Genomic DNA, 11,622 nt, shown 5'->3' with positions numbered 1-11,622 from the left:
TTTTCATGTCCTTTTTCCTTCTTCCAAGTTTCATACTTCATATTAAAAGACTTTGTGTCCTGAAGGTCATTGTTTTGGTAATTTTGAAATTGATCCAGATATATATGGAATATGGTTCACTGATCGTTTTTGTAGGATTAGATTTGTTTTCATTTTTTTCCCCAGGGTTTTTTTATACTAATGATCCAGATCTTGTAGTTATTTGCTTTGACCAGTAAACTTATCTAGATTAAAGGCTGTTCCTTTCTTATTAATTTAGTTTTATTTTATTGTTGTTGTTGTTAAATCCAGTACTTTGATTTGTGGAACGAGCCTTTTCATTTGAGAAAATGGAAATAGATGGCTTAATATCTTGTCAAACAATAAGTTCTGGGTGGTATAAAAGCATTGAATCGCAATAGGACTCCAGGTTAAAAAAATTTGACTTTGAATTTTAATGTCATTTATGATTCAATGCAAATAAATTGGTTTTTTCTTATCTCTTTAAACCCAAAACAGTCTTCCTGCAGTTGTTTGCTTTCAGCCTTGCGATTGATTTTGTTCTTATAAAACGATCCTAATATCACGGATATAAAAAATTAGGTTATATGTCTGTTTGGGTGCCTTTTTCCTAATATGACTCTTTTCTATTTAGGATGTGAAATGAAGTTCACTGATGAATATTGTTTCTCTTTTCTGTAATCTTTATAGCCATTACTCATGCCACATTGAAGTAACTGTCTGTACTAGTGTATTTAATATCTTTCCCTTTTTTCTCTTTTTTCTCTTTATTTTTTTCCTATTGAAGGTTCTGCACCTGTTAAATCTGCTGAATTCAGTGGGCAAGCTGAAAAATCAGCAAAGAGAAAGAGAAAGAATCAGTATAGAGGAATCCGGCAGCGCCCATGGGGAAAATGGGCTGCCGAGATTCGTGATCCCAGGAAAGGGGTACGTGTCTGGCTGGGAACGTTCAATACTGCAGAGGAAGCTGCAAGGGCGTATGATACTGAGGCGCGTAGAATTCGTGGCAAGAAAGCTAAGGTGAACTTTCCTGATGAAGCTCCACTTTCTTCATCAAAGCAGTCAATTAAGGAAAACACACGGAAACCACTTCCAAAGACAAATTCAAGCCAGTCTTTCAGTTACTTGAGCAACCCAGAACTGAATTATAATAATATGGGCTTTGTGGAAGAGAAACCACTAGTTAATCAGTTTGGATCAATGAATTCTTTTCCAATCAATGGGGATTCTGGGATGAAGACCTTAGCTTCATCTGACAGTGCTCCTATGTGTTTCAATTCTGACCAGGGGAGCAACTCATTTGATTGTGACTTTGGGTGGGGAGAACAAACCCCAATGACTCCTGAAAGCTTGACTGTTCTTGCAGCTACACCAGAAGCTGATGAATCTCTCCTTGCCATTCCTGAGGAGTTGGAATCATACTCCGAGAATGCAGTGCCTGCTGAAGAGAAGAATGGAAAATCCCTGTCCGAAGAGTTGCTGGTGTTTGACAGTCAGTTGAAATACCTTCAGATGCCAGATGCTGAGGGTAGTAGCTGGGAGGCTTCTCTTGATAGCTTCCTTAATGCAGAGACAACTCAGGATGGCACAAGTGCAATGGACTTGTGGAGCTTCGATGACTTCCCCTCTATGGCTGGGGGAGTTTATTGAGCCAACTTTCTGTGCTTGCTAGGCTCTGTAAATAACAAGGCTACATGCTCATGAGTTTCATCTCTATGTTTGGCTCTTAGTTACAGAAGAAGTTTGTTTGAAGCATATCAATAATTGCCTTCTACGTTTTGTTGCTTGTAGGGATGGTTGTTTATCTGAGTTGGGGCTGGAGTACAAACACAGCTGAACATGCTTAAGCCTTAGTATGGGAGAAGCATTCTCTGGAGCTTTTGCCATATAAAAGTAGGATTTGGGTATTTAGTTCCCGTTCTGTTGCATTTGAAGTCATCGAACTTGGGAATGTTGGATATGATGACTGTAAATGACAATATCGTGTGATTTGTGTTGAAGACTAAATCCATAAATTTCAACTCTTCTGTTGGTTTCCTCCATGGCCATCATTTTTGAATCATGATCGATCAAATTCTTCTCTGTGAAAAGTTATTTTGAATAGTCTCCTCACGCCCAAATGCAAAGAATGATGGATGAAGTCAAATTAGGGCCAATTTTATTATTTTTCTTCTATTAAATGAAGGGTTCTTTTCTTGCTTGCAATTGCAGATGGAAAAGCGATGGAGTCTGTCAACGGTCATCAATCTTTTCCTTCACAGAAAATGTCTTTAAACACACACAGCAGCACATGGGTCATTCGAAGTCATCTCCTTTGGATTTAACTAACAGATAATAAACTGTCTGGTTAAAATCCTGTAGCCAAGAGAGAAATCAGTATTCACTGGAACAGTAGAGGGGTAAATTTGCTTTTCTAACCACAAAAAAAACTTACGGTTTTTTTTAATCGAGATAATTAAATTTCTTGATGGGTTCATAGATCATACTGATTTGGTTTTTTTTATTTTTCCACATAATAACAATAGAATTATTTAAATACCCTTATAAATAAATAAAATTATTGACTTGAATTTGAAAATTTGAGGCCTTCTCTTTAAGGGCTTATTAGTGATTTCCTCTTAGTTTTTGATGGACGTCATATTGAGAGCATATTGGTATTTTTATTGAACTAAAAAATAAAATAAAAAAAGGGAGTGGGCGTGTGTCAGCCACTACAGTTAACATCGCATTCAAACGACACTTGCAATGGTTGTAATTGCTAAAAATATCATTCCAGGGTATTTTCCGATTTGTTTTAGGGGTGATTAGCTGTGTTGGCATCGCATGTATTCTCATTTTAGTTAGTTCAACGCTGAAGAATTTTGTTTTTTTTTCCTTTTCTCTCTCTTCATCTAGAATGACACGTTGCTTTGAAAGAATCACAATAGTCTTTTAATTTATTTTTTCTTGAGATTTAGTCCCTTTTATTTTCATTGTACTTCTTTTATTTCAAATTGAAAATTGTTTTCAAATTTATCCTCTTTTAGTTTTTTCATCTCTTGATTTTGATACCCATTCTTTTTATTCTTTTATTTTTTTAGATGGTTTGTCAAATTGATTTTTTTGTTGCAATTTCATCCTCCATAACTTTTTTTCTTAACAAGTTTGATCTTTATTTTTTGATTTTTTTTTCTTTGAAAAAATCTATGAATACATATTTTTTTTTTTTATAATTACATCCTTCTATATTAAATTTATTAGGAATTAGGTTTCTTTATTAAACTTGGTATATGATTTCACGGGTTACAAATTTAAAAAATTAACTAAGGTATAAAAAATTTGCTTGATTTTTCATGCTATTAAATTAAAGATTTTTTTTGCATGTTATTAAAATAATCAAGCATTCAAGCTTATTAAACCTTTTGACGTAATGACTAGAGTTTATAATTTGTTTTTTGGAATTCATCTTTCAACATTATATTAGTTAGGAGTTGGGTTTCTTTATTGATCACAAGTTTAAGATTTAACAAGTTTTGAATTTGAAGGATTAATTAATGTTGAGAAAATTCACTTAGATTTATTTGGTTTTTTATATTATTAAATTAAAATTATTTTTTTCATATTATTAAATTAAATAATTTTACGAAACCCAAATGACATAATGACTCGAGCTATAAGTTTTTTTTTAACTTTTCTATAATCACTTATGTTGCTTTAATATATTTTTAATGTACATTTAAAAATTTTAAGTCATTTTTTAGATTTATTATTTTTTATTATTGTTTTTAATTTTCAATATTTGATTCATCATAATTAACCTTTCTAATTTGTTTTAGTATAGATTTTATGTATTTATAATTTAAATCATGAGTTTTGTAATTTAATCATGATTAACTAAAGTTCATTTAATATACTGCTGCTTTAATATTAAAAAAATAATATACCATTTAACACATCAATATTTCAGTATATATAAAAAATTGTACATGCATCAAATTCTTTACTTTATAATGTATTTATATTTCTTTTTAAGTTTGTAAAAGAAAAATATTCGGCGGAGTAACCGGGGTGAAAAGAACTATTGTATATACATAACAGGGCACATGAAATGTACCTGTCTGCCTGGCAGATAGCGGTGACTCGAGCTCCGGAGATTGAGCCACTTTCCCAACCATCTACCGCTTGGCATATAGTTGGTGGTAGTTTTCAAAGGGCTGTCAGGTGCTATGTTGTTTATATATTAAAATAATATTTTCTAAATTATCATTTATTTTTAATATTAATATATTAAAACTATTTAAAATTACTAAAAAAGAAACATATCATAATACAGAAACAAAGACGCTTATCATCAACCCCCCTCCCTCCGGTGGCTCCAAAATTGATGTCGAGGATTTGGGGGGGGGGGGGGGGGGATGGGCCCCACTGTAATATTTCTTGGAGATCACGACACCTAGGTTTGCGAGCCCTCTCTCAGACTTAAAAATACCGTACAAAAGAAAATGACTGGGATTGGACGGTGCGTAGGAAGGCGTCGCGTGACAATTTTTGAGCTGAGCAGCAGCGGCCATCAAGCACGTGCCACCGTCGTCTAGACAATTTTGCCCTTTTCATCACAGAAAAAGGTTTCTTTCCCTTTTTTTAAATAAAAATCGAAACTCGAATCTATTTTATTAAATAAAAAATATATATTGCATAGACAGCTAGCAGATTCACTTGAAATATATAATCATGATTTAGATTTTATTAGATTTTAGAAGCAATTTCTCTCGATGACAGGGAAGGTGCCTGTGTTTTTTATCCTTAAAATAAGGTCAAAGGTTGTAGCTGTGCAATTGCAAAAATATCTTTATGAGCCAGCAAATATAATTTTTCTAATGTGGAAATGTGATACCAATACAATGAACAATGAGATGACGGGTCTCTTTCAGATAAACATGCTTGTCTTCTTGGAAAGTAATTAATCAGATAAAAATATCCCGTGGGGAACCATCCCCCTATTTGCTCTGTATTTTAACCTCCAATGTCTTATGAATGCAGATTTTATAGATTATCCTACAGTAGTGCCGGCAACGAGCTGTGGATCCACACTATTTTTTTAATAAAATATTTAGATATTATAAGTACATTTAAAAAAAATATAAAATATTTAGATATTATAAGTACATTTTCAAAAAAATAATAATCAATTACTCGGGTTATCTTCTTCACCAATTAAATATGCTAGTTTTGCTTGATTAATATTAGAAAAAAAGACAGTGATAGTAAAAAGATAACATGGAAAAAAAACTTTATCTAAGTGCAAAATATGATATTATTTAATTTTTAATTAATTAAATATGAAAGAATTAAAGAAGATAAAACAAGAGAAAACAAGTTGGTATGAACCCATTCAAATTAACATTAAATGGCGAGCTAGTAAAAATTAATCAAACAAACTTGCGTTCTAAATTATAAGATCAAGATAATTAAATAAAAAAAAAATTAAAAATAATCACAAGTCATACTAATAACCTAAGTTATGAAACCCGGAGCATTATAAATTAAAAAATCATGAAACTCAAGAAAATAAAATGTTGAAGGATGATTTAAAAAAAAAAATAAAACAATAAATAAAAAATAACAATTCAAAAGATAAGGGTTAAAATCGAAAGAAAAAATAAATTAAAGAGCAACAACAAATTTTCATTTTAAGAGTTCAATTGAAAAGAATAAAAAAATTAACAAAAGGAAAACAAATCAAGAAAAAAATACATAATTAACTTGGATTGCAGGGTAAAATTAAAAACAATAATTTTTTTTATAAAAACATCAAGAAAAAAACAAGTAATTAAAAAAATATGGATCACATTAAAAACACCAATACCTGATAAAAACATTAGCATGTAGAATTTGTTGACGTGTAAAACAAATTCTTAAATATAAATTGAAAAACTTATGCACATATCTAGTCAAATCAATCACAAACTATTTTGTAAATAAATAAATAAAAATCCATCAACGATAAATAAAAACATAATTGAAAAAATTAAGAAATAAATGTAAATTAAGATATTTAATATCGCAACATGGAATATTTATCTGGTTGTATTTAATGAATTTATTTATTAAAATTAATTTGTAATATAAATCGACACACACATAAAAATTATTAAATAAAATAAAAGGAAAGATTTTTTATGCAAAGCTATACATATTAAAAATATTGTAAAAAATGAATGTTTTTTATTTTTAAAAATAATTTCAATCTATATAAAATATAAAAAAATTATAGATAAATCATATTAACCACAAAAAAAAAAATTAAACACACCAAATATAATTACAAAAATAATTGCTGTTTAAAAAAATCAAATATTCCAAAACAATCATAGAGAGGAGGTACTCATCAAAACATAAATGCAAAAATTATTTCAATAAATACATATAAAAAATAGAATTTTTAAAAATAATATAAAAATAAATAGATAGATAAAAGAATATAGCCAGACGTTGTGGTCTTGGCAAACTAGGCCAAGCATCTGACCCATCTATAAGGATGACATGTCATTCGTCCTATTATTTGACCAATAAAATAAACGACACATCATATGTATTGAATGAAAAGATGTTGTTTATCATTCCTTAAAATCAATGGTAAGAAAAAAGAGGTTCTTGTTTTTTCAACTCAAAAATCATTTTCAAACTATTTTTTATCCAAAACACCTAGAAAATAACATTGGAATCTTGTTAAATCAATTAATAGCCTTCAAAAACATAATAAACCGTCCCAAAACTCATAATCAACTCAAAAAAAAATCTTTCCGGGCTCATATTTGTTGTTTTAGGTGATTTCGAAGTAAAAAAATATATAGTTTTAACTTCTATTATTATTTGTAACTGTTTGACACAAAAATATATATTTTTACTGGTTGGAATAATTGCTAACAATTTTTTTCCTTTTATGCTAGAATCCAACGACCTCCTCTCTCCTCCACTAAAAAATGAACTAAAAAAAGAGGAAAATGAAGATTGACACCACACTTGGATTTTTTAAATTATAAGGACTGAGGAATTATTAGCCAAAAAAAATAAGAAACTAAAATGAATTTTTCAAGAAAATCTCATATCACTATCTATGTAACCAATTTTTCTCACTTCAATAATTTGTCTTTCGATTCAACCCTCCATTACCTAAAAAAAATGTGATTGGGTGCAAATTTAGGCTAAAAAAAGCTCAATTCTACAAAAAAAGGTTTGAGAAACAAATTGAATTTTAAAAAAATCATATGAAAACCGATAATCAACTCGAAATAAAAAATATTTCTAAGTTTAGATCAGTTTTTTAAGCAATTTCAAGGTAAGAAAACATACAATGTTAACTCTCATCATTATATAAAATTATTTAACATAAAAATAAGTCATTTTAGTGGCTAAAATCACTGTCAATGAAATTTTTTTTCTTTGCATTGAAATCCAGAAACCTCCTTTCTCCTCTACCAAAAAAACTAAAAAAGATAAATATAAATATTAATACTAAAATTAGATTTTTTTTAAATTAAAGGGACTAATTACTTATTAGCAAAAAAAAAAATGAGGAACTAAAACAAAATTTTCAAGAAACTCTCAAAGTCGCCGGCTATGTTATTCATTTTTGTTTTTATTTTAATTCTCTATCTTTCAATTTAATTCTTTAAAAAAAATTATAATTGGATGCATATTTGAGTTCAATAGTGTATTTAAAAAAATTTTAAAGTTTAAATTTAAATTTTTAATAAAATGACTTTTAATTCACGGTGATATGTGAGATGATCCACAGTGAAATTGCTACAGTAGAAGAGCCACACGGCATAGGTTTTTTTGTTAATGCTCTATAAAATGTATAAACTCCTATGATGTTTAATGCTCAACAGGAGAGATGAGCTCCAAAGACTAGTGATCCTATGCTATTTGTCACTCTAATCGTCATCGAAACTGTAATTAGAGGTTAAAATGAATTGGAAGAATTTCGGTGCTCTTTCATTATTATGATTTTGCGGATCCGTTTCAGTGTGCATGATTGAGGCATGGAACGTTAGCACATGACAGGGAAAAGCCCAAGAACCTGGAACGTCAGTTAATTTTGTTGTCATACCCAGATCAGGAAATCTACGAGTACTGCTGTGGCATATGCCAACTGTTGGATGTCTACATTGAATCGGTATTGGTCAGTGTATCTCTGATTCAGCTTTTATGCATAAATACTAACGGTCTGCTACACTGTTTGATGGCATTGAAGGTTAGAGACACAAGGTATTTGGTTAAAATAGCTGTTGTTTCATGGATAATGTGAAGAAAAAGCTAAAAAAGAACTATAAAAGCTTCAGAATGGAGCTTTTAAAAACCCTAACTTTTGGCTTTTGACATAGAATCCATGAGGAGGAAAAAAAAAAAAAGCAAGCTAACGTCCGTTGTATTATCTTGACAATTCGAGGAGAAAATGAATTGTGGAAACAAGCTCTTGGGCTACCTATGACCCATTAAATGGTAAGAGAGCTTAGGCAGCCCACCACATGTTGCAGGTTAATGCACCTCTTAAGAATTGGGATCGAGCAACTTTAGGGAAAGTGTGATCCTTTCTTTGAGCACAAAGTTACATTTTGAAAACTATTGATGAAGTCATCTGAAGAAAGGAATAATGGAATGCTGTAGTTAGGAAGCAAACATCAAGTTCCTTAAGAAACAGGGACAATAACTAATGCCAAAGTAGCATAACAGCCATACTTTTTTGGGGGATAAACACCATCATGAAGACATGACATGGATGTTTCATCAAAAAATCCAGGTTGTTTTTGTTGCCCCGCATTCCATAATGCATGTTCTTCCAAGACTTGCTTTTTATTTGTATTGTTTTTCTTTCTGTTCCTATTCGTGGCCACTGGGATAGCTGCATTGGTTGTTATCTTCATTTTGAAGCCTCAAGAGCCAAGATTTTCTCTGGAGACGATAAGAGTGGATTCATACAAGCTCAATGCTTATTCCAATTCAACACTGTTGATTTCATCTGTTATCTCTCTGTTACTAAACGCTCAAAACCACAACAAAGTTGGCATAAGATATAGCCCTTCAAGGCTTCATATTTTCCATCAAGGAATCCCAATAGGACTAATTCGAGTTCCTCAGTTCTATCAGCCAGCTCATAGTGACAACGTTGGTTTAACAGCACAGATTTCTCTTCCTCGTTTAAATGTCACCAGAATTTTTGATCAAGGTGTCTCAAAAGAAAAGGCAAGGAAGAATGTTGTACAGATGAAAATATTAGGCGATGCTAGACTTCACCTGCTGTTATCTCGCCTAACATTGCCCAAGATCAAGGTTTGTTCTTCTGCATGGTATTTTATCAAGTGAACCTAATTAAAGAGGTTATCGAATGACTTTGAAATGACAGGGGAGTTATCTCCTTGTCCTTGTTGCAAAAAATAATTGAACTGTAGAGGATTTTGCTTCCCTAGTTAGCATGGTCAGTTTTCATTTTCTTGATAAATAACTAGCACAGTCGGTTGTTGAATGCTCACAAATTAAATCCAAGTTCAGAGAATGATTTTATATTTACCCTTTTTTCTTATAACCCTTTAATCAACTTCTGTTTTTGTAGGTTGCCCTGGAATGTGACATAGGCTTCAGCTACACAGAGTTTTCATTCAAAGACGAACTTTTTTCCATGAAAGTAGTTCGAGATCTTATAGTATGTATTTTTCTCATTATGTTCTACCTCTCAATTTTTACTGATGATGTAGAGGCATCTTATCTTTTCAGATAACCAATCTGTAATTCTGCTTTTCAGGCATCTTTTCCAGTTAAATCTGAATCAATCTCCAAGAAGTGTAAATTAGCTTTCTATTTATAATGATGGTGAATTTCACTCAATAGCTAGGACTCAGGCATGTAAGATAAAATCACACATGTTACTGTGTTGATATGCATGTCTACCGATAGGGATCAAGCAAGTGATTTCTGTAACATCTTATGATTGTTCTTAATTAATGGGCTATCACATAGTTGTTGATTCAACGGATCGTTTCCACATATCATCATCTCACATAGTAAGTGCTCAATTTTCCTTCATCTTCCAAGCACGTTTCATTCTATTCTACCTAAAATCTGAATCCCATAATGCTGCAGCAGGGGACCCCATCTCCATTTCGTGGATTATGAAAGCGGAATTTACAGGCATGATAAATTGGAAACTATACTAGACTATATTATTTTTTCTCTTGAACTTTTAGACTCGTTAACCAATCGCGAAACATGATATCAATTATATTAACTAAGAATAAGTTAAACTGCAGCTCAATTCCAAGAACTTTCAGAGAAGTGCTAACTATGATTCTGACACTCTGTATCCAAGCTTGATACTTGAATGGAAGAATTCGCAGAATTCACCAAAGCAATAAGCATATACTTATCGACAGACAGGAAGAAAAAAAAGGAAACACTTCGCTTATCAAGATTCACCAGTGACCTATATTCAGCAACAAATATGATTTTAATTTTTGAAAGACTGTATGTCGACTAAAATCTTGCTAAAGTATTATCATAGCTTATGCATGCGCCGAGCACTGGATCAACATCAGTATTCAATCATTCAGCTGTTTATTCTCCAAAGGAACTGATTGCTAATGATGCATATGCATGCACACGTTAGTTCAGAAAGAATCGCAAAAAAAATAAAATAAAATTAAAATTAAAGCTAGAAATTCTAGGCCCGGTTGGGAAACTAGGAACAACCGGACATCAATTTACCCGGATTAATTCAGTAGAATATAATTCACAATTCACAAGTCCCAATTCTTTCCCTCTTTATGCAGTAAAACAGAATCAAACAATGATCAAATATAATGCAAATAATCACAAAATCAACACCAAGATTTTAACATGGAAAACCCGATGCGGGAAAAACCACGGGACCGTAGTCCACCTAAAAATTTCCACTATCAACAAATAATGAGTTCACAATCATTCTTTCTTACATTCAACTAAGGGATACAACATATATATATCATCAAGAACAACTTATTCTCGGATTACAACAAGATTAAAGGAGAATTATTTGAGAAAAACTCACAATACTGACAACCCTGTTTTCTATCAAACCAGCTAGCTTCCACACCACAAATCTTCGATCCAACCGTCCAAAATGAAGAGCAACGTGTCTAGAAGTTGCTGTCAAAATCTCAACCCGATCCAATAGTGAACGAGCTGGAAAAAAAAAAAAAAAAGAGCACAGGCTGCTTTGCTGCCTCTTTTCTTTCTTTCTCTCTCGGTTTTCTTCTCCTCTTTTCTGTTTTTCAATTCTGCTGCTACAGTACCTGAACCACATTAATTTCAATAACAAGAGACAACCATCACATGAAAATTAATGTGGTGGTTCCACCATCACATGGTCTGGGACCACACACAACAAATCTCCCCTTCACACACCATGTGAGGAATTCGCCATACCGGCGATCAATATGTAAAATTCAATTTAGGAGGCTCTAACAAGCCTGCTTCCTTTCTGCAAAACTCAAACTTCTCTCTCGGTAGAGGTTTGGTCATCATGTCAGACACGTTGTCATCAGTATGGATCTTCTCAACAACGAATGGCTTCATCTCCATAGCATCTCGAATCCATTGATATTTAAC

At 31.8% G+C, this 11,622-nt stretch overlaps 2 protein-coding genes across 2 annotated transcripts; both read left to right on the top strand.

The window, feature by feature from the left end:
• The first annotated feature begins 837 nt into the window (after positions 1-837).
• Positions 838-2,062, top strand: LOC105142603 (ethylene-responsive transcription factor RAP2-12). The gene is made up of 2 exons (XM_011050312.1): positions 838-1,699; positions 1,791-2,062. Exon 1 carries the CDS (start codon positions 1,156-1,158, stop codon positions 1,648-1,650), a length of 495 nt encoding a protein of 164 aa, XP_011048614.1. The 5' UTR covers positions 838-1,155; the 3' UTR covers positions 1,651-1,699; positions 1,791-2,062.
• A 6,598-nt stretch (positions 2,063-8,660) lies between these two features.
• On the top strand, positions 8,661-10,008 carry LOC105142602 (uncharacterized). The gene is made up of 3 exons (XM_011050309.1): positions 8,661-9,312; positions 9,593-9,682; positions 9,782-10,008. Exons 1-3 carry the CDS (start codon positions 8,758-8,760, stop codon positions 9,842-9,844), a joined length of 708 nt encoding a protein of 235 aa, XP_011048611.1. The 5' UTR covers positions 8,661-8,757; the 3' UTR covers positions 9,845-10,008.
• The last annotated feature ends 1,614 nt before the right edge of the window (positions 10,009-11,622 follow it).

This window comes from Populus euphratica, unplaced genomic scaffold (assembly GCF_000495115.2).
Source record: "Populus euphratica unplaced genomic scaffold, PopEup_1.0 scaffold209.1, whole genome shotgun sequence".
In the NCBI taxonomy this organism is placed as follows: domain Eukaryota; kingdom Viridiplantae; phylum Streptophyta; class Magnoliopsida; order Malpighiales; family Salicaceae; genus Populus; species Populus euphratica.
Note: the sequence above shows the minus strand (reverse complement) of the source record. Positions and strands in the feature narration are given on the sequence as shown.

Bases quoted from the DNA above. Each gene is read 5' to 3' on its own strand.
- LOC105142603 (XM_011050312.1), top strand. From the start codon at position 1,156: ATGGGCTTTGTGGAAGAGAAACCACTAGTTAATCAGTTTGGATCAATG.
- LOC105142602 (XM_011050309.1), top strand. From the start codon at position 8,758: ATGGATGTTTCATCAAAAAATCCAGGTTGTTTTTGTTGCCCCGCATTC. The intron at 9,313-9,592 runs GTTTGTTCTTCT...CTGTTTTTGTAG, and splicing joins TAACATTGCCCAAGATCAAG to GTTGCCCTGGAATGTGACAT. The intron at 9,683-9,781 runs GTATGTATTTTT...TCTGCTTTTCAG, and splicing joins AAGTAGTTCGAGATCTTATA to GCATCTTTTCCAGTTAAATC.